Consider the following 26,946-nt stretch of genomic DNA (forward strand, 5'->3'; position numbering starts at 1 on the left):
GATTCCTTTGGTTGACTCGGATGCCATCTCCCCATAGTTTCCAACCACAGGTCCCCCCTTACCCTTCTTAGTGCCACCTAGGACAGGTGGAAACTCTTTTTGATCAAGCACTCCCTTCAGAGAGCTGACAACGCTGGGAGATTCATGCAGCATCCCAGTGGAAGGGGTCTTGGTGATCACCAAGCCAGCCTTCTTGCTTTGCAATTGAAGATACTGGACCTAACCAAAGTCCCACAGCTGCTGATAGCAGCCTCCCAGGCCCTGGAGTTCAGTGAGAATCCCATGCCCCCTCCTCCCCCAGTGTTTTCTTCACAGCTTCTATCTTAGAAGATGACAAAATATGCCTCCAGCCACGGAAGGTCAGATTGGCTGCACCCAGAGTCAGCCCATCCTGACCCTGAACCTGTAATGGGCTAGTTAAAAAGCTTAACTGTACAATGTCAGACTAGACAAGGACCTACAGCTCCCTTTCTCTGCCTTCCATCAGCTATGTCCACGGCACCCAGGCCCCTATGCCTGAAGACAACGCCATTCCAATGTCCCTCAGCTGCCTTCCCCTGGTTTACCAGAGTTCTGTCCTTCTCTCCCTGCTGAGCTTCACAGCCGCACAGTTACAAAACATTTGCCCGTTCACCCAGCATGCATTGCACCCCACTCTGCACCAGTTACCTGGCAGAAAGATGTGGAGCAGCCTAAGGACAAAGGCTGCCGTGTTCAAGTCCACATCACCTTATGGGATGCTTTTTGGGAAAGGAACAGCCTAAGCAGCTCTGGTGTAATGGTCCCCACGTTACAAATGAGCACGCAGAGCCGCTCAGGAGACACGCTACCTTCTCTCTTTTCTCATTGTGTGTGTTGTGTGTTGGCGTCAGGGCCAGACTCAAAGCTAGGTCTGGTGTCTGCAAGCTTTAGGGGGTTTAAGATTCACCTGGAATCCCTGGGTCAAGTGTTCAGCCATTAAAACCCTATGCAGCACAGTTCTACTCTGAGACACAGAGGATCGCTGTGAGCCGGTGTCAACTCCATGGCAACTGGTCAGGTCTGGGTTTTTCATAAGAGTCACCTGAAGGGCTTATAAAAAAAATCAGCTTGCTGCTCCTGCCCACCATCACCTGGTTCTGATCAGCAGGTCTGCATTTTAACTTGGCCGAGTTACTGGGTGGCACAAATGCTTCATGCACTTGGCTAATAACTGAAAGGCTGGTGGTTCAAATTCACCCAGTGGTACCCCGGAAGAAAGGCCTGGCAACCTACTTCTGAAAGGTCAGAGTCACTGAGCACAGTTCTACTCCGACACACATGGGGTCGCCAGTGAGTCAGAGCTGACTCCATGGCAACTGGCTTGGTTTTCTGGTTTTGACTCCGATGCAGGTGATCTGAGGACTACTCACCGAGAAGTTCCAAGCCAGGCCTTGAGCCTTCCCTGCCCGGCTTCCTCTGCGGGCCCTCGCCCACCCCCTTCTTTCCACCGAGGCAGCCGCCTAGCTAGGTATGTAAATGCCGTGTTTTTTCCATCCTCACCAGGCCTTACAAGAAAGGGCTTGACCTGCTTTCGCATTTGCATTGCCACATCTGTCAGCCTGTCTCTTTCAGGTGGAGGATAGGAAGGTAGGAAACAAAGAGGGGGAAAAGATCACAGGGAACTCTGAGTTCTCTTCTCAGGATGGAAATGTGCCGCTGCTTGCACTCTGGGAATTCCCTGTGGTGTGTCGAGTGCCTGCCCAGAGGAGGAGTCTGAAGCCTGTGCAGAGCTGTGGAGTAAAGTGAACTATTGGGATTACTTGGAATCGCCCGTTCCAGCACTTGACAACATTTGGGACTGGCTGTTTAATACCAGCCTGTTGCAATCAGATAACCCCAAATGGAGTTTTTTTTTTTTTTTTTTTTTTTTTACTGCTTTTACGGACACATCAGGCAGCTCTTTGTGCTGCAGCGTTGCTGGGAGGGAGGGGTTGTTCTGTCTCTGTTTTATAGCCAAGTCCCTTGTGAGGCTGAGTGACTTACCTAAGATCACACCTGTCCAGAGGGAGGGACAATACCTGAAGCCCAATCAGGGTCTTTTGCCTCTGAAACCTGTCTTATTTCCACCAAGTCCTACTGCCTCTGTGGGTTTTGTGACCTTAGACAAATAAAACAACAAACCAGTTACCACTGAGTCGATGCTGACTCATGGCAACCCCATGTGTGTCAGAGCAGAACGCTGCTCCGTAGGGTTTTCAGTGGCTGACTTTCCAGACGGAGATCGACAGGCCTTTCTTCCGAGGCACCTGTGGGCAGATTGGAACCACTAACCTTTCAGCTCAGGCACATTAACCATTTGCACCGTCCTTGGAATCTAGACTAATCAAGAACGCTCTGGAAAGCTTAGCCTAGGAGAAAATGGATGGTCAAAGCTTTCTCCCAAAGCATCCACACTCCTGGCTTGGGGCAGAATGATCTCCTGAAAGCTCGGAGACTTGTCTACCTGAATGGCCATAGTTCAGGCACCTGCAGATCCCTGCAGGACCAGGGGACTTTGGGGCTTTTAGCTCTTGGCTAGAACAGTAAGTTAGAGGAACCTCTCAGTGCCTGTTTGCCTAAAGCAATCAGCGTGCTCTGAGCTGCTACCACCGGCTCTGCATTTGACACTCACCGAGTAAGCTGAGGAGAAGTAGCTGTCTCATTCCTTGAAAAGCCGGCCCTCTGCAATATGCAGATAAGGACTAATTAACCGGCCTCCATTGCACCTCCCCCTTCCCCTTTATTCAAGAAGGTGTAAAACAAAAGAGGAAATAAAGTTCAGGGCTGATCACAAGGGAAACTTCTCAGGGGTGGGGGAGGAAGGCAGCCCACCAGCACTTGATGTGGTTGCCTGGATCACACACTGGGCTTGACCTGGGGAATTCTTTTAACCTGGGGGGTGGAAGGCAGGGGAGACCCCTCTGCCTCCTTCTTCAAGGTGACGCCCCCCCCCACCCACACAGTAGAAAAAGAGAAACTTATTTCATGAAGATTTGCATTGGAAAAATAAAGCAAATAAGCTAGTCCTCGGAGGTCGATGTTTTCATGGAGTTTGCTCAAGCTTGCCACCCCTTGGCACCAGTCTGAGAGGTGACACCACAAAATGGCTTAGGTCGGGGGTGCCTCCTAAGCTGACTGGGCCCTGATCATCACAATGTCAGGTTTCCCGGATGGTGCAAACAGTTAACGGTCTAGTCTCTAACCAAAAGGTTAGAAGTTTGAGACCACTCAGAGGCAAATCTATGTCTGAAAACCCTACGGTGCACAGCTCTACCTTTACACTCATGGGGTCACCATGAGTCAGAATCGACCCCACAGTACCTGGTGTGACTGGATGAGGCAGCTGTGGCTGGAGCCAGTTTGGAGAAGGTGGAGGAGCCAGACTTAGCCCCGAGGCAGCAGCAGGCCCAGTGCTCTGCCCTAACTGTGGCCTGCTCTGAGATCTGCACAGGAGGGAAGGGCCCCTTCTCAGCCAGGAGTGCTCAGAACTCTACTTCACCTTATCATGTGCTTTGGGCTCCTGGGCTCTGGGGTGCACTCTCTTTGTTTTCTCCCCTTTGATTTGGGGGGAGTTGCTGGGCTAGACGAGGAAGAGCCAGTGGAATGCCTGCATCTGAGAGAATGTGTGTGAGGGAGGGATGGGGGAATCTGAAGGGCTGTGAACTGTAATCCGGTGTCTTCATTTGGAAAAAGTGAAAAGGCTTTTTATAAGGGGCCAGAATGAGTAGCCCTCGGAGTAGCCTGGCTCCGCCCACTCTCATGTCAGCGCTGGGCTGGGAAGACATTAGAAGAGGGGAGCAACCCCCAAAAGCCTGTGATGTAAGGAGGGAGGGTAGCGTGTGCTAAGGTGCCCCCGTGACCGCTCTGTGGACCCTAGTGGACCACCTGGCCTCGCTGGCCATCATCCGCCAACTCTCCTAGAGAACCCACACGGTGTGTGTACCCCACCTGCGACCACGTGACTAGGAAGCCGGAGAAACATGGCCAAGGTGTTAGAAAGGGCCAGGACACAGCAGTGCATGCTTTGGGCCCTGCTTGCTGATAATCACCTGCCAGACCTCTGGCCACTTGCCAAAGGACTCGGTCAGATCAGAAGTTTGTCTCAGCCTGAGATCATCTTTAAACTTTAAACCAGAAATATCCCCTGAAGTCTTCTTAAAACCGAACAATAATAGCTTAGCTTAACTAGTAAAAAAAAAAAAAAAAAGTCAGCCTTGAGCATTATGCTCTTATAATAACTATCTATATGGGATCAAATCGATAATAGCAACTCCATAGATTAGATAGGAACTTAGGAACAGTGAGTTTATGTTAATGACGGAGGAACAACTCAGAAAGGGAAGGTGAGAATGGTTGCACAACTCGCAGAATGTAATCAGTGTCCCTGAATCGTATGTGTAGAAATTGTTGGATAGGTGCATGTTTTGCTGTGGATATTCTAACAACACCAAAATAAGTAAAATTTGGGAAAAAAACAAAAGAAGTCTGTCTCAACCTGGCATCTCTCCAGAAGGCTGACTTTTTTTTATTGCTAATTAACTTGTAAGGTTGCACCTCCCCTAAAATGCTTGGCACGTTGTAATCCTACCAGGGGAACACGAAGGCTCCATTATTTTCAGGACGACCTAACAGGAGTAGTGTCTAGCTTAGTAAAGTCATAGGGAAAAGCTCTTTCTCAGCTAATTATGTCCATGATAATATTTTATCTCATTTCCCTCAGACGGGAGGGCTGGCAGGGTGTGGGAACAAGAGCCTCAGTTTCCAAATCAGACAGGCCTGCGTTAGAATTCTGACTCTACAAGTAGCTACTGACAAGAACCTACATCCCTTTGTGGGCCCATTTCCCCTACTGTAAAATAAAGGGATTCAACCACTCATCTCTAAGATCCATCTCAAAATGCCAAGGGTTCAGCATCCTTCAGGAGCGCTAACCCCCAGGTCCCTTGAAACTTTACTCATGAACAATTTTAACCATAGACAAAATGAGGGGGACAAGCACGGTGACCCCTCAGGACCCATCGCTCTGCTTCAGCCACTGTCAGCAACCACCCACCACTGCTCAGTCTCGGCTGTGGGTCCAGGGTCCTGTGGACAGAGCTCAGCACCATACAAAGAAGGTGGACTCACCATCTGGGCAGGGCAGAGGCCTCTCGGGTGGGGCAGGCGCAGGCTTCACGCTGTTCCCCATTTCTCTCTTTCCCCACCGGGCAATCGGATCCGCTGGGAGCCTAGGGCACAGGAGACACACAGGGAAATTCAGCTGAGCCCTGAGCCCTCTGCGTGCAGAATGACCCAGTTTAGAGTGCATCGTGCATCATTTCCAGCAGCTTGCTTCTTGAAAGGCAGCTGTTGGTATGCGAAGATGAGATTCGTGAGTGTGGGTTACATGGGTGCAGCTCGGGTACTTTTATCAAGGGAATGGCAGAGAAAAACCGCACAGAAGGAAGTTGCTAGCAAGTACTGTTGGTGGCAAAAGTTTCCATTCCCCCGCGCCCTGGCTGAGCACAGTGAGGCAGGGTGGGTGTGTGATGGCGAAAAGCTGGGCCTTGTTTCAGATTGCCCAGAAAAATCTCTCCACTTTGCCAGGCACTCCACTCACGAGGAATTCAGGGCACTTAACCCTCAGGCCTTGTGTGGTTTTACCAGCTAAAGGGGTGAGCAAAGGGAGCTTTCTCCTTCTGCTTTTTCTCATTTGTTAGAGTTTTTCAACATGCTTTAACAAACAGCGAAAAAGGAAATCTTTGTGACACTACTGTGTATTCGCAGCACACTTTATATGCTACCCAAGTCCTGGGTGGTGCAGATGGTTAAGAGCTTGTCTACTAACCAAAAGGTTGACAGTTTGAATCCACTCAGAGGCACCTCTGAAGAAAGGCCTGGCTCTCTGCTTCGAAAAGAGCGTAACCACTGAAAACCCCATAGAGCACGTTTCTACTTGGATACCTATGGGGTCACCATGAGATGGAATTGACTCCCCAGCAACAGGCTACTGGTTGCAGCACTCTTAAATCTGCTGTTAACGTTTGATCATTGTAAATTCCCTACATCACGATCCCACTTTGCAATTAACGAGACCGAATCTCAGAGGCGAGAAGTGGCTTGTCCACTGGAGCTGGGATTTGAAGTTCTGATGCTAACTGACTCTCTGGTCTGTATGTTCTGTAATGGTTATGAGAGGGAGCTCTGACACCAGACCACCTTGGCTTGAATGCTGGCTCTGTGCTTCTAAGTCAGATGACCATGGGCAAGTTATTGACCCTTCTCTGCCTTTTTCAGGAAATAACAGGACAATTTTGGGTTGTGGCTGCAAGAATTAACCGGGATAAAGTGTGCAAAACACTTAGAACATGGCCTGGTGTACAGTTTGTGTTAGTTGTTGCTGTCGAGAATGAATTTCCTCATCTGTCCATAATGGTAAATGCTGAAATCCTGGGCCCTCATGCAAGCATTTTAGAAAAGGGACTTGGATGATGGCAGAATTAAGGCTATCTGCAATCTCCCAGACTGCTGGAAGCACAGAGAAGAAGGGAGCACCCACAGAGAGATGTAGCGATTCCTGTCTTGTAGGGACAAAGAGGATGAGGGGTAGGCTGCTCCCTCAGCAGGTGTCCACCCACTTGGACACTTGTTCTCCACTCACTCCTCATCTTCAGCTTGGAGTCTGAATCTTACAAGTTCCAAAGGGTCCAGAAGTCAGCCAGTCCAACCCCCACCCCAGCCTCAAATCCTTTTCCTAAGTCCTCCATGTTCAGGTTCTAAAAAGATCTATGGTCTCAGGGCAAGGCCTTTCAGAGGTTGAGAGAGATCTGTACCACCTTCTATTTTGGGAGGGTGGGTATGAAAGAAGGAAAACCAAAGTGTGTGTTTCTAAAAAGTTAATGATATTTTAAACGTGTATGTGGACAATTTGTCACTTTTAACTCAGTATAATATGTTGGAATATAATTGTGATATTCCCAGTGTAATTACAAGGCTTGCAAAAAATATAACTGAAAATGCACCTCAGAAATGGAGGCTGGGAGGGGCGACGTGATGGCAGCTAAACGCGCGACCTGTTGTTCCCCGTCAGCCCCTAGGTGATGAGAGGGATAAGCTCTGTTGGAAACAAAGTGGAGGGTCTAAGGGTGACGCCCCTCCCAGTGCTGGGCTCAGGCCCTGCTTCCTCCCTCTCTCAGCCCTACTCTGCCACCCAGGACCATGTTTGATCCTCACGTGGGCTGGGCAGTTAGCTGTTAACAGCATCACCCTGACCCTCACTCTGAGCCCCGGAGGGCAGGGACAGGTCTGCCTTGTTCCCATTCCCAGCCTGGCGTGTTGTAAGTTGTCAGCCGCAGTGGAGCCGGCCTCCGAGGCACGGCGACCCCACGCACAACTGAAAGAAACGCTGTCCGACCGGTCCAGCAGCAGCCTCCCGCTCAGTTGCAGATCGGACCGTTGGGATCCATGGGGTTTTCACCGGCTGGTTTCTCAGAACTAGGTGATCATGTCCTATCCCTGTCCTTCCTTTAGGTCATACCTCCAGAAAACCCCGTCCAGAAAAAACCTTGCTCTCACCAGAGAGATTTCTAACATCCCTTCCCTTTCCAGCAATGTTAAAATTCTTCCCAGGCGTTAGGTGCTACCTTGGCGGGATTTGTGGAATCCAGGACAGGAATAAAAGGTCTGCAACTCTCGTTTTTCAGATGGGGAAACTGAGGTCCATCCAAGGAAAGACATGAACCCAGGGTGACAAGGTGAAGAGAATAGAGTCAGATGCTTGGGAGCCTGGCTTCTGCTCTAACATGCTCTCTCTCTCTCTGTTTCTCGCACTTGGCCTTCTCTGCCTGGCCAGGCAGAGCCCACCCTTTGGGCCAGCAGGGCTGGGTCCAGGCTATAAGCCTACTGTATATCCCACCTGAGTCAGAAAAATCCATTAGGGTCCAACAGCCCCTTCATGGCTTGATCACTGACTTACTAAAGTCTCCAAGAAGGAGTTAACTGGTCTGAAAGAGGCTTTTATTTGAGACAAATGAAAAAGCCCCAGAGAGGCAAGTGGGAGTCTCCCTATTGAAATGGTTGAACAATTTGATTTAATCGCTGACAGGTTTTTGCAGTGGCTGGAGGTGGGAGAGAGGGCGAGAGACAGAATCACATCTTGGAACAGAAAGAAAAGAGCAAAGGAGAAGTGAGGTAATTAATAGGTGATTAATTAACACTGGCTCTGAGAATTCTCCATCTCTGTTTCCTGTGTGGTGTAACTCTCAGGTCTCCAGGATAAGGGGTCATAACTGAGATTCACCTCCTATTTTCCATCCTGTCTTTGGACCAACACTGTCATCTTTGCGTGACCTTTGAAAACTGAGCCTTGGTTTCCTCTTCTGAAAAATGAAATGAGTAGGAATGATGATCCCCAGAGAAAGAGTCTTTTAATTCCAGTAATCAAGATTCAGTGGCTTTTGGAAAATCATGACTAAGAGAAAAACGCTACATCACTTATTCTTAGGAATTGCTATCAGACAGAAGTCCCTGGATGACGCAATGGTTAACATGCTCAGCAAGTGACCAAAAGGTGGGAAGTCTGAGTCTGCTCAGCGGTGCCTCGGGAGAAAGGCCTGATGGTCTGCTTCTGAAAGGTCACGCCCATTGATGATCTCCCTGTGAAAGGTCACACTGTGGAGCACAGTTCTGCTCTGTTGCACGTGGGGTCACCATGAGTCAGAATTCACCCAACTGCTTTGGTATTTATTAGACAGACTCTAGATGTTGTCTTCATATTTTCAGGGCTGAGTGAAGGCAGCTTGTGTGTCCTTAATGCCCACTTCTGGTGGACAGTTTAGTCAGGCCTGCATTCAATCCCCCCTGGCACCCTGGGGGCCGATGGTCCTCTGTCGCCTGCTCTGTGTGGACTCTGCCTGGTTAGCTCCCTTGCTCAGGTCCCGGAGCTGGAGACCACAGAGCAGAGAGGCAAGGACTGCCACCTCCCCTCCCAATTTTTGAACCCACGTCCTTTGCCTGGGACCATACCACTGTCTGAACAGGGAGGACGGATCACCAAGGGACTGTGGTCAGTGTGTAGTTGGCCACCATGGGAGCTGGCACCTGGCGTGAGGGTGTGGTGCCTGCTGGCAGCGCCTCTCTGGTTGGGCTTCTGTTTGCCCAGATCACGAATGCATTACTGTGTGCTGTGCCTCACCTGCTGGGGGTCACGCTTCTCAGAACCTTCCCTCCCTGGGCCATGCCACAATAGTTCTGTACCCCATTCACCCTGTGTTTCTAAGGCCTAGGCCTCATTGTTGGAAAGGAAGATGCTGCTTCGTGTTGTACCAAAGGGGAGAGAGAACCCAGGGAACTGGGACCAAAGAGGGCAGGTCTCAGCTCTGGGCTAAAATCAGAGATGGAACCTTGGCAATGGCTGGGATTAATAACCGGCTGCAGGCCACCTCACATGACCTTCTGAGGCACTGGAGGGAGATGCCGCAAATGGAGAATCTCACTGTCCACCATAGGGGTGACTTCAACAACAACAGTAACAGCCAGAACTACCACCACCACTGCCTTTGACCAGCTGTTTTACTGCATGTCAGGCATGAGGCTGACCAGTAACCAATGACTGCCAACTCGGCCCCAACTCATGGTGACCCCATGTGTGCCAGAGTAGAACTGCTCTCCATAGGGTTTTTGGTGACTGTTTTTTTGGAAATAGGTATCCAGGCCTTTCTACTGGGGCACCTCTGAGTGACTCCAACCTTCAACCTTTTGGTTAGCAGCTGAGTGTATTAATTGTTTACAATCACCAGGAACTCCAGCACGAGGCTAAGCACTTTATATTCATCCTATCCTGGATTGCTCCCAGCAACCCTACTTTATAGATGAGATAACCGAGGCTCAAAAACTAAGTAACATGTCCATGCTTTTAAGATTAGTAAGAGGTAAAGCTCGGACTCAAAGCCAGATCGAACTCTAAAACCTGTGAAACTCTACCCTGTTTTCCTGCCCTCTGGCCCAGTCTAAGAATGCAACAGAAAAGTGATTTTTAGCAGCTATCAAAGCAAATTTCAAGAACTATACACTTGGGGGAAATGTTTAATAAAAGGGACACAGAGACTCTGAGAAGTCTCTTGGATGTTACCGTGGAAGTCTTTGGAAGCCTGGGTCTGGGGTTCCACTTGGAAGGGGCAGAGGGACAGGAGAGAGAGGCCAGCGAAGGCTGCTCAGGCCCCTGTTGTCACGGCCACTCTTAGGTGGCCTGGTGTGGTCAAAGGGCAGGGTGAACCCTGTGGAATGTTTGTTGTCCAGCCTTTCATAGCATTCATTGTTTTAAAGAATTAAAGCTGTGGGCCAAAAAAGAAAAGAAAAAAGTGGGAACAAGTGATACAAAGCTTGTTTATAATATCCCAGTTTTATGAAAATGTAACATGCCTGTACATGTACATAAGGAGCCCTGGTGGCGCAGTGGTTAAGGTCTCAGATGCTAACTGAAAGGTCAGTGGTTCGAACCCACCAGCCACTCTGTAGGAGGAAGATGTAGCAGCCTGTTTCCATAAGATTACAGCCTTGGGAACCCCGTGGGGCAGTTCTACTCTGTCCTTGCATATACATGGAGCCCCTGGGCGGCGGAAATGCTTAAACACTTGACTGTTTTACTAGCTGAAAGGTTAGTGGTTCAAACCCACCCAGAGGTGACTCGGAAGGCAGGCCTGGCGATCTGTTTCCCAGAGGTCACAGCCTTGAAAGCCCTGTGGAGCAGTTCTACTCTGCACACTTGGGGTCGCCATGAGTCAGAACCTACTTGTTGACAACCAGCAATCACAACAACATGCGCATATATACATAGAAAATGCTGAAGGGAACTCGCCAGGGGCTCTCTGATTGGTAGTGATTTTATAGGCGAGTTTATCAATTTCTTCTTTACACTTTTCTAGAATGTCTGCATTGTCTGTCAGGAGCATGGATTGCTTTTATAATCTGAAACAGAACTTGGAAAGAGTAAAGGAGACTTAGAGAAGGCTTTTTAAAGCAGGAAGGCATGGATTCAAATTCCAACTCCCAGAGCTACTGGCTGTGTGTCTTTTGGCAAGTGACTTCACCTCTCTGAGCCTCAGTGTTCAAATCCATGAATTTGGGATATAAACACATGCCCTACAGGGCTGTTTTGAGAATTAAACTATAGGTCCTATCCAAAGCAGAGATGTGTTTGGTAAATGGCAGCTAAAAATTTACTGAAGCTGGACTCCTTGGGGGTACTCGGTGGCCAGCTGATTTCCTGCACAAGCTGGAGCCAACTGCTGCTCCTCTCAGGCCTCAGAGCACTCGCATGTGATGGGGAAGGGGTCGAGCCAATCAGGCCTCTTTCGCCTCAGACCGCCCCCCCTCCGCCCCAACATGACAGTGGCCGGTCCCCCAGGATTGACTCAGCGCCACCTGTGGGTGACACTCTGTTTTAGGGAAAACAAGGACCAACACAAGGGGCTTAGCATCAGTTGGTCTCCCTGCCAAGGACCTTGCAGGATTTCCGGGGCACCCCACCACATCCTGACCCCTCTCAACAGGTGCGCCTCCCGGAGCACATGTCTGGGGACTGCCAGCGGCCTTCTGCTCCATGACCTACATTGGTCCGACTCTGCTTGCAGGGTCAGGTGCAGCCGTAGGCCTGCCCCCTGCCCACCCCACCACTGTGTCCTCCTTTCCCTGCACCGCGGAGGAGGCTGCAGTACAGCTGTGGGCACCAGGCATTGGCCAGCCAGGCACTATGGAGAGCAGGTGACCAGCTCAGCGAGCAGCGCCCACCACCCCAGCCTTCTCCTCCTGGCTGACCCTGACTCAGAGCCCTTTACCCTCCAAGGAGAAGATATTCTAGACCTGTTGGTCCAAAACTGTGTTTTAAAGAAAGGTTCTCCTGAAGCTCAACACATAAAACAGGTAAAAACAAGTTGCTGTCTAGGGGCCTGGGGGCTCAGCCCTCTTGCCCATCTACTTCTCCTGAGAAAAAAACAAAACAAAACAAAAACCAAACCCCTTGCGATAGCGACCCTATAGGACAGAGTAGAACTGCCCCATAGGATTTCCAAGGAGTAATTGGTGGATTTGAACTGTGGACCTTTCAGTTAGCAGCTGAACTCTTAACCACTACACCACCAGGGCTCCACCTTTCCTGACAGGACACCCCAGTCCTAGGATATCATAAAGCAAAGACTGAAAAATAACAATTCAATGCCCCCTTGTTAAAAAGGCTCCGAGAAGGCAGGCAATTGGCTCAAAGTCACACAGTAAGCTTGGATCAAGTGCCAATGACTCCCTGTTTAGTGCTCTGCCCACCCCAACAGAGCCATTGTCCATTTGTCAGCTGGCTTGAGAATCATCACCGTGGTGGTCCTAGCAACGTCTGACGCACAAGTCCACAAGCTCGTGTCTGTCCCCTTCTCTTGGGTGCCTGGAGGGGATTTCACACTCAGGCTAACAGAGAGGCTTGATGCTAAAAACAGATTAGGATGGGTGCGTTTTATAAACATTTTATGGCAATTTTAGGATATCACAGAAGGAGCCAGGTTTGGGATCTATTGATACTAAGGCAAATTTCAATTTCACCCCTTATTACGTCACTCTAACTTCTTTCTGTTGCTTTCGTTGTGAAAACGGACATGACACATCTGCCTTGCAGAGTTTTCACAAGTGAGGATTAGAGACAGTACGTGTAGAAAGCTGTGCACTTGGTAGATTCTCCACGGCCCTTCTCTCTGCTATGGTAAATACACCGCAAGGCAGTCCCGTAAAAGCCTCGATGGAGTGTGTGTAAAGTGGAGTCCGCCTTAGGATCTCACTGGAATCAAAATACCCGCCCCTACCTCCTTTCTTTTCTAGGTCAGCGTTTCTATAGCGAGCTCTCCTCGCTACTCTGGAGCCGTCAGAGGGGTAGGGGGCTTAGTGCCACCCAGTCTGTGAGTCCGTGGGACCCAGAACACGTATTCCAACAAAAGCCATGTTGTAAATGGGGTTTATGCCCAGGCCAGGCTCTGGACACATATATTACCTGTAAACTGGTCCATGTAATAGACACTGGCAGTTTTGATACCAGCAAGTACACAAAATGGGTGAACGGTGACTATGAAAGAGGCCATTTTTGGTCATTTCAGGTATGGATGTTTGGGGACTACAGGCTTCAGGCGAGCAGGAGGAGGTGGACGGAGGCTTTTGTGGAGATGCCGAAGGCTGTCTAGGCACAGGGGTGTGAAATCAGTGATTTCTTTATCACCTGACGTTTCCCATCAAGACTCAGTTTTGTCTTTTATTCATACATGTGAATCACTGGCACTGCTCATGAACTTATCAAGGAAGAAGGCAATATTCAGCTAATGGGATATTTGCATACGCTGAGCCCTCTGCTGACTCCAGGGTGAATTGCTCCTCAGAACACTAGTGCCAGGCCCTGCCCTGTGGTCCCAGGCGGCCGGTCCACACTGGGCTTGGCACCTGCCTCTCTCAAGTGATCCAGGGCATTTTTAACATGAGAACCACTGTGCTGCTTTTTCTTCAGCTCGCTATTCAGTCCTTCCCTCCTCAGGGACCCTGCCCTGCCCTCTAAAAAACAGTCATTTGTGTGGTTAACGCCTGCCTCGCCCACTTTTTTGACTGTAAGCTCCTGGAGAGCAGTGATCGTCTGGTTTTATTCGTGGCTGGAACACAGTAGATGCTCCATAAAGGAAATGAAAAAAGGAATAGATGAGAACTGAAGGAACGTGCGCCACGGAGAGAGAATGGCTCAGTGATGTGCTAGTACCGTGGGGTGGGGGTGGGCTCGGCTCGTCTGTAGTGGGTGCCAATTTCTGTGGTGTAAATACTCCCACCATGGCCAATTTCAAACCTCTCATGTGACTGCAAGGAGCCCTGCTGGCGCAGTGGTTAAGCACTCAGCTGCTAAGCTAAAGGCCGGTGGTTCGAACTCACTGCTGCTCTATGGGAGAAGGTTGTGGCAGTCTGCTCCCATAGAGATTACAGCCTTGGGTGGAGAAGAAAGAGTGTTGACATGTCGTGGGGTTGTTAACCAATGTCACAAAACAATATGTGTACTAACTTGAATAAGAAACTAGTTAGTTCTGTAAACCTTCATCTAAAGTAAAATAAAACAAAAATAATATCAACAGCAAAAAAAAAGACAACCAAATTAAAAAAAAAATTACAGTCTTGGAACCCTATCAGGCAAAATTCAACTGTCCTATAGGGTGGCTATGAGTCAGAATCGACTCGATTGCAATGGGCTGGAGTTGAGTGGTGGTGGAGGGGGCAGGGAATGTGGCAGTTAGTAACTTTTCCTGTCCACATCTGTAAACCTGCCAGGGTTAATGGGAGAATTAAGGAGACGTCACTGATTCAACTGGTCCCCCTCTGTTCTCTGTCCCTGGGATCTGTTTGTTTCCTTCATAGCACATAACACAACTTGTAACCGTGTATTTGTTTCTTTAAGGTTTACTACCCACCTCTTTCCTCACCAGGTTGTAAACTCTGTGAGGACAGACTCCATGTCTGTTATATTCTTCAGTGAAAACCATTACCTAGCAGGTGCCTGGCACATAATAAGTGCTCAATTAATTTGGCTGGCTGGATGAAGGTATTGTACGTACAGTGTCTAGCCTCGCGGAAGCAGGCAGTGATCTGCTTTCACGGGCAACCTGATTAATTTGAAATGGTCCCCTTGTACCTAGGACAATTCCATTTTCTCCTGAAGCTCTTTGTGCCCTGCCATGGTGCCAGGATGCCTGGCAGGTGCCAAGCTGGAGAGTATGGCTTTGCAAAGCTGTTTGACAACAAGAGTAAGCCACTGAGCCCTTGAGGCCCCACAGTTTCTGTCTGCAGCTAGAGTTACCGGAATAAACTGCTCCCTCCCTTGGTGGTTCTCAGATGGGAGGAAGTGGTTTGGACAAAGCGTACTCATTTCTTTTGGGACTCCTAGGGGAAAGGGAGGAAGTCAGTCAGGTGGTATGGCCTTAATGCACATTTAATGAGTAAAAGGATGGATGGATAGATGGATGGATGGACGGACGGACGGACGGATGGGTGGGTGGGTGGGTGGGTGGATGGGTGGGTGGGGGGGTTGATAGATGGAGAAAGGTATAACAGGGTCTCCTCAGGTTGCTGTCAAGGACCAAACTGTTTGGTCCAACATGCTGGAAATTCTTAGTGAGAATTTTAAGCTCCAGCCTCTCTCAGAGCTGGAAGAAATAAATTCCTGTGAAATGAAAAATTAACAACCATCAGCATCTATGAATGCAGAAAGCTGATTGGGGTTTACTGACAGGAATGATTTCTAAGTCTTCAAGTGCAGCACAGACCCCTTGGACGTACATCGTCAGGCCTTGTGACTCTTCGAGTGGGGAGGTTTTGTTTTTTCCTTTATTAAGAAGGTGTTACTATTTAAGGAACCCTGCTGATGCAGTGGTTAAGTGCTCAGCTGCTAATCAAAAGGTCAGCAGTTCGAACCCATCAGCCTGCTGCTCCGTGGGAGAAAGATGTGGCGGTTTGCATTCGTCAAGATTTTAGCCTTGGAAATTCTAGGGGGCAGTTCTGCTCTGTCCTAGAGGGTTGCTATGAGTCGGGATGACCCAACAGCCGTGGGTTTGGTTTTGGGTTTTTGGTTACTGCTTATTGTCTAGGAATACCAAAGGGACTGGATGTACCTTAGATGTTTGGCTTAGGAATAACATCGGCCGCTATTTAGTATTTAGTATCTACATACCGTATATAATAATATACATATAATTATTTGTATAAATATTACATAATAATATTATTTATAATAATACTGCATATAATTAGACTTCTTAAACACCTGGGTGGCGCAAATGGCTAAGTGTTGGACTACTAACTGAAAGATTGGTAGTTCAAACCCACCCACAGGTGCCGCAGAAGAAAGGCCTGGCAATCTGCTTCCAAAACATCCCAAAAAATCACAGCCTCAAAAACCCTATGGAACAGTTCTGCTCTGCACACATGGGGTCGCCATGAGTCGAAATCAACTCGACGGTGACTAACAACAACAACACAACAACAAACACCATGATAATCTTCTTTTTATGAAGAGGAAGCTAACACTCAGAGAGGTAAAGCGACTTGCCCAGTGTCACACAGCCTATAAGCAGCTGAGTGAGAATGTGGAGCCAGGTGCAGTTAATTACAGCGCTGTGTGCTTTCTACGATGCCATCTTCCCAGCCTGATTGTAGACTAAGAGGCAGAGTCTAAAAAGGTTTCTTGTTTCAGTCTGTCTATTCCAAAGTTTTATTATTATATTCTACTTTGCAGAGCGCATTAAGCACTCTTGAATATCATTCTTCCAAACTGAAAAGTAGCAGTTGTAACAGATTTTGCCAGAACTGTCCTTCAGGCCTACCTCCTCAGTTTCAAAAGGACCACAGCCTCATTGAATAAACTTGTGGCTCAGCACCCAGGGCAAAGCACATAACGGACACTTGTAGAATATGCGATGCATTGCTTTCCAAGTGAGGAGCCTTGCTTTCCCTACATACCTTTGTCCTTCACATGGAGCCCTAGTGGCGCAGTGATTATGCGTTCAGCTGCTAATCCTGCTGGGGCTCTGCCCTCCCCCTTAGAGCCCCTCAGAACTTCAGTCTCTTTCTGGCTGTGTGACACAGGCAAGTCTCTGAGCCCCATTTTCTCACTTGTCAAAAGCAAATAATAATCTTAATCTTACAGGATTGTTCTGAGGATTGTATGAAAATAACTTTTCATGTAACTCCATCCCCTGCCACCCAGAATGGTAGACACACACACACAGAGTCCCAATTTGGGCCCAAGCCATCACCCGAACACCAGGCTTTCTCAATACTTAGACACCTAAAAGAATGTAGAGTGTGCCATGAAGATACCCAGGTCCCTCTGTGCAGATAATTCTAGTTCTCTAAAATCTCTCCCAACTCTAACAGTTCGTTTTCAGAATTTATACAACTCCTATATTGGGCTTGGCTTTAGCCTCCTGCCCTGACTACCTACCTTGATAATTATCCATTTTACGCCAATTCCCTAGCTTCTCCCCAAAGAAGGTCCACACACCCGTTTCTCCAGCAAGCACTACAGCCGATGACTCAGCCCACCTGGGCTCTGTGCACCTTTAGACATCGTGGTCCCATGTGGTACCTTTTACTGAGCACCTGCGTGTGTCTGAAACTGGCCTAGGTAGTTTTCGTGCATTTACTCATTTAATCTGCTCAATTCCTGTGTGAATTGGCTGTCATTATTCTCACTTTGAAGGAGCCCTGGTGGTAACGTGGTTAAACGGTCAGCTGCTAAGCGAAAGGTCAGTGGTTCGAACCCACTAGCCACTCTGTGGGAGAAAGATGTGGTACTCTGCTTCCGCAAAGACTATAGCCTTGGAAACTTTATGGGGCAGTTCTATTCTGTCCTACAGGGTCGCTACGAGTCAGAATCAACTCGACAGCAGTGGGTTTTATTCCCATTTTACAGATGAAAACGCAAAGGCTTTAGAAAGGCTCACATGACTGGCCCACGGCTACGCAGCCAGGAATCTGATGGCAAACAGAGGCTAGCTGTCCTTCGTGAGAAGGCTGCTGGGTGCCAAGCCGTTCTGTAAAAAGATGCTCGCCTCTGGCGGAGTTTCCCAGGCCCACGGCCCTTCTTTTCTTAGAATTATGCACCAAACACGCCCTGAGCAGCTGCCGGGGGCCGGGGGCCGGGCACCGTGCTAGCTGTTGGAGCCTTATTTAAAGCACTACCCTGCCCTCTGCTCACCGAGCTCTCATCTGTCCCCAGAAAGTCAACCCCGCCAGCAGTGTGTCTGCGATGTCCTGAGGTCCCTCCCCACCCAGCCCCTGCCACCTGCCCCAAGATACCTTCAAAAGCTGGGTATGGTCTCCCCTGGGAGGCAGCAGTTGCCAGGAGCCCCCTCACGGCCTCCCCATCAGCTGCTGCCGCTCGGGCGGAATGAGCCAGAGGCCGGGCCTCCTGAGAGCCTGGGGAAGCCCATGCTATCAAGAGCGCGTGGCAGTTGCCACACCAGCCAGCCACACACTTCCTCTGCTAGAAACGAGGAAGGCAGGCTGGGCTTGCAGAAAGGTGGGTTCCTGTTTTCAGTAACCACTTGGAGCAGATTTCTCTCTGCAAGGACAGGGAAGAGAGAGGCCCTTATTAATTTCTAACAAAGTACTGCGAAATTTAGGCAGCTTGATTCTGAATGTCCAGGCCACACCTGGGCTTCCAGGGACTTGAATTTTTTTTTCTCTAATTGAAAGGCAGAGGGGACTGTGAGACTATTCTCTTGGATCCCTGGAGCTCGCTGACCTCAATGAAGCCGTGACTCAAAGAGGCAACTTCTCCTTTTTCCATTTCCCAATATTTGCAGCTTCCTTGTATTGATGCAAATGAGACCCTGGTGCAGAGCCTCTCGGCCTGGCTGGGCTTGAACTAAGTGGGTGTCAAACCCCCTCTACAGAAAACAGCATCCTGAGCGAGACACACTCCGCCTCTGTAGCTGCCACAGCGAATGGTGTTGGAGGCTAACGAAATAGTGAGCTTCCCCAGGATAGTTCTAGATCAAAGGAGACCAAAGGAACCTGGCGACTTAACGCAACGTGTCCTTGGTTGGATCCCGGGTCAGGGAAAAGAGCTAGAAATAACAACATTGGGATGGGGTGTGGGCATTTGAATACACACTGCATATCTGATAGTATTTTTTGGGTTCGATAATGATATTGTGGTTCTGTGGGAGAAGGTTCTGGTTCTTAGAAGATGTATTTAGAGATCAAGTGTCATGATGTCTGCAACTTTCAAATGATTCGCTGAATGAAAAAATAGAGAAAAAGACGAGAGGGAATGAGAGAGTTGAAAGCAGGCATGGCAAGATGTTAACACTACGTGCATCCAGGCAAAGGGTATATGGACATGCGTTGAACAACCCTTTCAACTTTTGGGTGGGTTTGAAATTAAAAAAGAAAAACCTCCCCAACTCATAGCGTGTGAGTCTTAAGCAGGGGCACTCAAGTGCCTGGGGCCTATGGCTTGTTGGTGAAGGGGGTCCAAGTGGCTGGAATGCCACCTCCAAGATTGTGTGGGAATTGCCTGCTTGATCCGAGCACCAGATGACAGCATTCCGGTGGCCCTCTGGGAACGCTGGACTGCACCACTCACTTCACAAAGAAGACGGAGTTTCAGAAGGTCGAGTGACTTGCCCAGAACCACACAGCTCAAACCCAAACAGAGCCAGCACCAGAGTCTGGGGCTGAGACACACAGCCCCAACCCGGCCAGGCCGACACAGCCACCCTGAGACAGTCATTTGGAAACTGCAGTTTTCTCAGATGAATTAAAAACATCGGGGCTGCTTCTAAATTTAGAAGGGGACTTGTACTTGATATATGCTGCCTTAGACGATTGTGAAAACACCCGCTGGGGCAGAGCAGACTGGAAAGGAAAGGAGGAAATACTGCAAAAGACCGAGGGGGTCGTTTGCTTACATGTGAGGAGGAGAAGACAGGTAGGAATATGCAGGAGTGGCATCCCACCCCAGATCTACGCGGAGTGGGCCAGGGGCTTCCCACTTAGAGGAAGAGGCCGTGAGCTTTGTAGCGACTTACCAACCAACATTTACTGAGAATCTGTTGAGTTAGCCTCAGAATTCATTCTCTCTTTCATTTATCCAATAAAAAATGTACGGAGCAAAGCTGTTCCAGGCACTGAGATTCAGCAGCCATGAACAAAAACTGGGAAAAACCTTTCTGTTTTGAGCTTATCTTCCGTGTATGGGGGTGGGGGTGGGGGTGGGGACAGTCGTCTGATAAAGGTTTAAGGCAATTGTGATTGTGGTGACTGCTCTTGTTGTTAGCTGCCACTGAGTTGGCCCCAACTCCTGGCAACTGCTGTGAAGATAAGGAACTGGGCTGACTTGATGGAGGGGCCTGAGGTGCTACTTTCCACAGGTGGGCAGCATGGCGGTGCTGTAGTGGGGTTCTGGGGTGGTGTTGGAGGTGTTGTTTGGGCTGAGACCTGTGGGAGGTGAAGGAGCCAGACACAGGACAGACGACACGTGGGAGGCTTCCAGAAGGAACATTTGGAGGTTCAGGGAAAAGACACAGTCGAGTCCTCAGGAAACTTCACGTCTGTTGGCAGAGGCGGGCAAGCAGACAGGCCTGTCCTGTTGCCATCAAAGCACAAGTTCTGTAAACTGGAGAAGCCGTGGAGGTACGGATAGCTGCTGCAGGAGGAGAAGCCCGAAATCTGGAGGCCCAGATATAGGGGTTGCAGCCTCTGCTCAGCCCCTTTCTTGTGGGGAACTGGGTGACCAGGGAGGCTGTTATGACTTTCTGAATCCTAGGTGATTCACGACACCACCACCACCCCCCGTTCCCCCACCTCATGAAAGTAGCTGAGAGGAAACAAGAGAGCAGGTTTGAGGAAAAGTTCCTAAAACCTTACAGGTGGCTGGATGAAGCTGGGGCTGTGTCAGAGAGTGAGGAGGTGTGGAAGTCTGAGCCCTGGGCTATAGATCACAAAGAGTGGGAGACAGTCAATTCTGCCATGCGCTCACCTGTGAGTCCAGAGACTCGGGGCTTTTGATCCGCAGTTTTCCAATTTTACCAGGTAGTCCTCAACTTTGGCACCATTGGCTTTTTGGACAGGATAATTTTTGGTTGTGGGGGACTGTCCTGTGCATTGTAGAATGTTTAGCAGCATCCTTGGTCTCTAACCACTAGATTCTGGTAGCACCGCCCCAAGGTGTGACTACCAAAAATGTTTCCAGGCATTGGCACATCTTTTGGGGGGCAGAATCGCCCCTGATTGAGAACCATTGAATTTCACTTGCTCCCTAGAGGTTCTGAACTCATTAAACAAGACACCTGTGAAAATATTCCCTTGCAAGGTGCAAAGTACTGCATGGGGCCCAGAAGATCCCTCGCTTTCACACAGACTGGGCTCTACAGCAGGCCAGGCTGTGGTCCCTGGGGCAGTGTGTTAGGGCGAGGCTCTTGTGAGCTGGCTGTTCTGCCTGCCCCCTCCACCCTGGCACAGCTGACCTGAGAGGGAGAACAAGTGTCTGGTCTGGTCAGGAGGCCTGGGGGGTTTGGGACAGAGATCTCCAGCCTAGGCAGTGCTTGAGCTGGGGAGGGAGAGTGGGTGAGCCTCCCTGCCCAGCAGAGTCGGGCCTAGCTGGAGGGCAGAAGGTAGACAGTTTGCATCAAAGGCCTCAAAGAGGATTGTCTCTTTCCTTTGCCACCATTTCCCACCGTTCCTACAGGACTTCACCCTGACCGCCATCAAACACTTTCCATACTGAATCTCAACAGTTCACACGTTTTTCTCTCCTAGTCTATGGAGAAGTCCTTGAATATAAGAATGTTGGCATTTATTTAGGCATTGATTGATTCATCCATCCATCCGTCCATCCGTCAGTCCATCCATCCGTCCATCTATCCATCCATCCATCCGTCTGTCTGTCCGTCCGTCCATCCATCCATCCACTCATGCAGCCACCCACCTGCCCATCCATTCATCCATCCACTCATGCAGCCACCCACCTGCCCATCCATCCATCCATCTACCCACCCAGCCACCCACCTGCCCATCCATCCATCCATCCATCCATCCATCCATCCATCCATCCATCCATCCATCCATCCATCCATCCATCCATCCATCCATCCATCCATCCATCCATCCATTCGCCCGCCCACCCGCCCACCCACCCATCCATCCAAAAAACATTTGTTAGCACTCACTATGTCCCAGGCACTGTGCTGGGGACAAGACAAAACCTTACACTCAAGGATCTCACAGCCAGACACCTTTTATCCCTGTCTCCCAAGGCCCAGCACACAATAGAGTGCCCATTGCATATTTGTTGATTTAATAGATTTAACAAGCATTTATTGCAAACTTATATGTATAACCTGGGCTGAGGAACAGACAGGGAGGGAATACACAGATTTAGCCTAAATGAGGTGTCACTGCTGCCCTCAAGGAGTTTTATGATCTAGTAGAGGGGACGATCACCTGCATCAAGGCCCCAAGTGAGACAAAGAAAGACCTGGGGCAGGAGGGAGCCAGGAGAGGTGAAAGAGCAGGACTCCAGATCTCCTGAGTCCACATGAGAGCTGGCAACAAGACAGGACCAGGCGGGTTTAATTCCATCCCAGCAGCATGGTCAGAGTTAGAGGTCTTGGATATTCTGGGTCAGCAAAGAAGACAAAGACCAAAACATTTGGCAGGTGATGCCCTCCACCAAGGACTTTGAGTGTAAATCTTGGGTAAACCCAGGCTTCACTCACTGGTGGTGACACGGTGTTGGGAGGCTGTGGTACGTGGCATACAAAGACACCCAGGTCCATCTGTGCAGAAAGTGGCTGATCTCCTGAGGACTTTGCAAACTAATTAGCTCTTAGGGCCCAGACTCATGGCCATGGGCAGATTCCTATCATCCCAGCTATGGGCTGAGAATTGCTCAACTAAATATGAGTATGTAGCCACGACCTCAATGGACATGAAATGTTCGATTACGTAAACAGCTACCTTGACACACTTCAAGTCCTCCAAAGCCACTTGTCACATTTCCCCAGAGTGGGGGTCGGCAGGACTCCTAACCCAGTTGACAAGAAGCCCATTTCTCCAGCTTCAGATCCGGGAGGGCTTCCAGGTGGAGGAGGCTTAGAGTCCCTAAGGTGACACAGTCTCTGAGGCAGGTGTGTGATGTTGAAGGCTCGTGCTGGGTCAGAGTTACAGCTTGGTCTAGTGTTGGCGAATTCCTAGTTGTGCTTGGAAGTGTTTTTCCTAATCTCAATACAAATGTGGGAAAGGTTAGAAGAAGAAAAATGCATCCTCAGGAAATAGGAAGCTCCCCATTGACGCAGAAAATTAAGTGTCAGTCAGTCCTCTAGGCAGTGAAGCCAATAAGCATTTATTGAATGCAAAGCATTGTGCTACAAAAGTGTTGATAGGGTTCCAGTATCTAATGGGGTTAAACTGTATGACTGCATGACTTTCAAGATCCCACGCAAGCTAGAAAGTCTATGAGAGTAAAGTTTATGTCCCTTCTGTGGCCGGATAAGTACCGACTCATTCATTCATTCAATCATTGCCGCAGTACATAATTATTGAGCACCTTCTGTGTGTTAGGCACTGCCGTAGGTGCTGAGTTAGGAATGGACCAGACAAGGTCCCTGCCTTCATGGGACTTTATCCTAGAGGAGGAGACAGCCAATAAACAAGGCAATGAGTAAGGAGGAATTTTCAGGTGTTGCATTACTGCTATAGAGAAAGTAATGGCCTGGCAGGGGCTGAGGGAATGCGGGCAGTGTGGGACTCTCACCCAGAAGAAGGGACTTTTGAAATGAGCCCACAGTGACGTCAGAGTGAAGATCAGGAGGAAGGGCCATCGGGTAGAGGAAACAGCAGGGGTAAAGGTCTGGGGCTGGAAGCACGTGTTGTGTCCATGGAGCAGAAAGAAGGGAAAGGGAGCTGAAAGCTGAAGAAAGCTGGGAAGACACTTGATTCTTGCCCACGTTACCTCTTTTCCACTTCTCTGTTTGCACTTCACTTGAAGAGCCTGAGGCTCACAGAGTTTAAGTGACTCACACGGAGCCAGTTACCTGATAAACAATACCACCTGGGTCTAGCTCAGTTGCTTCTGGAGGGTGAACTCACTGTCACTATTACGTTTGCCTCCCACTAAGGCTCCGCACTTGTACCTCTCTGATGCTTCTATTATTCCCAGTCCAGACCTGAGGCCCGTCACTCCCTCCCTCCTCAAGCACCCGCCAAACACTCCTGTTTCCCACGGGACAAACTTCATCCCTTTTCCTGGCATTCGATGCTCATCATGGTCTGTTCTCCACTCACATGACCACCTCCATCTCCTGCGATGTCACCTCCGTGCCCCACGCTTCCTGGGACATTTTTCCTCTCTGCGCTTCAGAAGACTTCCCATCTCCTCATCACTGACCTTTACTGCTGACCTTCCCTACAAGTGCGGGATGCCCTCTCTTCTGCAAGGGCACTGGGCAAATGCTATTTCAAGGCTCAACCCAGGGCTCACCTTGTCCATATGTATTCCCAGATCTCCCTCCAACCAAAAGCGATTGCTCCTTCCTCAGATGCCCCTTGTAGGTTTATCCGCACAACCAGGATCGAACATGTGCTTATTGGACTCAAGAGAAACGGATGGGGTCAAGGGATATAGGTGCTGTCTGACCTTGCCCAGGTTTCTGAATCTCTCTGAGTCTAAAGGAAATCTTGGTGGCCTAGTGGTTAAGAGCTACAGCTGCTAACCAGAAGTTCCCCAGTTTGAATCCACCAGGCGCTCCTTGGAAACTCTCTGGGGCAGTTCTACTCTGTCCTGTAGGGTCGTTCTGAGTTGAAACTGGCTCAATGGCAATGGGTTTGGTTTTGGTTTCTGAGTTTAAGTGGTGTTACTAATAATACTTCCTTAGGACCCATAGGTACCATGTATAAACTACCCAGCATGGTACAAGGGGCGCCACAGGGATCCTCTGAACATGAATGCCCTCCTTTCTTTTCAAATTGGAGCAGAAGCTTTGGGAAGCCAGAGCCTGGCCCAGGGGAGGCCATTCATGATTATCCATTGAGTGAATAAATGAACAAATGTGGTTTTGTCTTTTGAACAAAAGCACATAAATTGTGAATATTGACTTTTTGCTTCTGGGGAAGACAATAAGCTAACCAGCAATGTCACTGTTGCTGTTAGTTGCCATCGAGTCATCATTAGGGGGATAGCAAACTACTGTTTCTCTGGAGATGGGAGTTGTTTGTATTTCTGGAACCATCTCCAAAGTTGATTAAGTGGTCCGTTTGTCCAGCTTATGGATGAGGGGAATTCCCCAGTGGTCTGGGACCTGAATGTGTATGTTTCTTTGGCAGTCTCTTCGCGCTATCTCTATTTTCAGGAAAGAAAAAAATAGAAGCTTCGTTTCCACAGTACTTCTCTGCTGTGCAAGGTTGCACAAATGTGTTGATTCACTGAAGCTTCTCTTCTGTCATTGCACAACAGATCCTCACAGGGGGAAGGGGGATGGCAATGTTCTCGATTTTGGTGAGGAATGAAAAAGAGGTCAGCAGGCTTTCCACACAGGGGGAGGATCTCTGAAGAGGGGCCCAATTTATTTCAGTTTTGGAAATTATGCTTTTTTGTTTTTTAACTAATTTCCTCTTATTGTTGTGTGATTCCAACTCATAGGATCACTTTAGGACAGAGTAGAACCACCCCATAGGATTTTCTAGGCTGTAATCTATGGCTGCTAACTAAAAGGTCGGCAGTTTGAATCCACCAGCTGCTCCTTGGAAGCCCTGTGGGGCAGTTCTACTCTGTCCTATAGGGTCGCTATGAGTAGGAGCCGACTTGATGGTATGGGTTTAATCTTTATGGAAGCAGATTGCCACGTCTTTCTCCTGTGGAGCCACCGGTGGGTTCGAATCGCTGAGCTTTCAGTTAGCAGTTAAGTGCTTAACCATTGCACCACCAGGGCTCCTGCATATATATTTAGTCGTTATTTAGATAAATAGATGAATCTGCTAAGATATATATTATAAACATAAAAATAACTATTTTAAAAAAGATAAGATTTCTTAAATGATGTTTATAAATAAACACTCTAGAATTTTTTTCCTGCATGCCAATGGATTGTCTTGTACACCCCATTTGTGTACCACGCGACTAACAGACTAACAGAAGCATCACAAGGAATTTTGCAACATGACATTGTACCTTCCTTTGGTGGGTATATACACAGTGAAACCTGTGAGAGCCAGAGCACAACAGGACTGCCTTGTTTTTCTGGGTCTCACATGTTTTCCTCCTTTGACAGGGTGCGGTCTTATCACTCTTCTGTCACTCGTTGAAGTGGACAATATTTGAGTTTTCTTTCTCTGACAGGTTTTCCACCTTACACAGGTTCCAGCTTTCACATAGTCCCCGACTTGTGACAGGGTTGTGTTCCAATGACTCTGTCTTAAGTTGGTTCTGATGTAAACTGAATAATTCTTTTTTTTTCAGTTTTGATTATTATTGCCTTTTATTAGCAGTATCTTTATAAAACCAATCTTTATTTGTCTTTGAGGGTTGGATCACAACATCTCAGAACGATAATGTCAGCAAATTGCGTGCTCCCAACATTGTATGTAGTGCATATGGCTAACAGTAAGATATACAAAATAACCAAAAATGGACTATCATAAGTGTGGTTCATCGTAACTTGAATACATCATAAGTCGGGAACTACCTGTGTATGTGTGTGTGTATATACACACACACACACACATATATATATATATATACACACTGGGGACTACCCATATTTTTATGTATGGAGCCCTGGTGGTGCAGTGGTTAAAGTGATATATATTCTGGCCTCTGGAAGGAGTCTCTGGGTGGTACAACATACCCAGCTGCTAACTGAGAAGTTGGCAGTTCTAGTCCGCCTAGAGGTGCCTCAGAAGAAAGGTCTGGCAATCTGCTTCCCAAAAACCAGCCATTGAAAATACTATGGAGCACAGTTCTACTATGAAACACAATCAACTCGATGGCCACTGGTGGTTGGTCTTCTGGGAAGGGGCAGAGAAATCCCTGTGACCTATATTTAAGAACAAAGACAAGTGCCCAAATCTTCCTTCCTGTGAGAAAGACAAGTCAGTGCATGGTGGTGATGGGTGTCAGGGTCACGAAGGGTATTTTCCGAAGGATCTGTCATCACACTCCACCTTCCCTGATCTCTGTGCTGCTTTGACCTCCAAAAGCTGGAAACTTTGCGAAGGCAGGAGCGTATCTGTTTCGTCAGTGATCTACACCGAGCACTAGCAGCTTGGTGGCCAGGCAGGAGCAACAAGCAGATATGTACTGGGACTAAGGAAAGCAGGAAGGAGAATGGGAGAGAGCAAGCAGAAAAAGAAAAAGAAACTCTCCTCTGTGGATTGCAGACTTCTAAGGCAAGAATGCTGCCTTAA

General features: G+C 48.8%; 1 protein-coding gene across 3 annotated transcripts in view; it reads right to left on the reverse strand.

Annotated features, from left to right (window-relative positions):
- Window positions 1–17,968, reverse strand: part of SLA (Src like adaptor) — a 42,683-nt gene extending 24,715 nt beyond the window's left edge. For 2 of the 3 annotated variants that reach the window (XM_064268106.1, XM_023546022.2), the window contains exons 1-2: window positions 17,836–17,968; window positions 5,128–5,228 (exon numbers count right to left, since the gene is read on the reverse strand). In XM_064268106.1, coding sequence (XP_064124176.1) covers window positions 5,128–5,188 — 61 coding nt within the window. In that variant the 5' untranslated portion in view covers window positions 5,189–5,228; window positions 17,836–17,968. Of the gene's footprint in view, window positions 1–5,127; window positions 14,935–17,835 lie in introns of those variants that run through there. The other variant, XM_003408190.3, reaches the window with a different exon arrangement.
- Window positions 17,969–26,946: the final 8,978 nt, after the last annotated feature.

Source organism: Loxodonta africana, chromosome 14 (genome assembly GCF_030014295.1).
Source record: "Loxodonta africana isolate mLoxAfr1 chromosome 14, mLoxAfr1.hap2, whole genome shotgun sequence".
NCBI classification, from domain to species: Eukaryota; Metazoa; Chordata; class Mammalia; order Proboscidea; family Elephantidae; genus Loxodonta; species Loxodonta africana.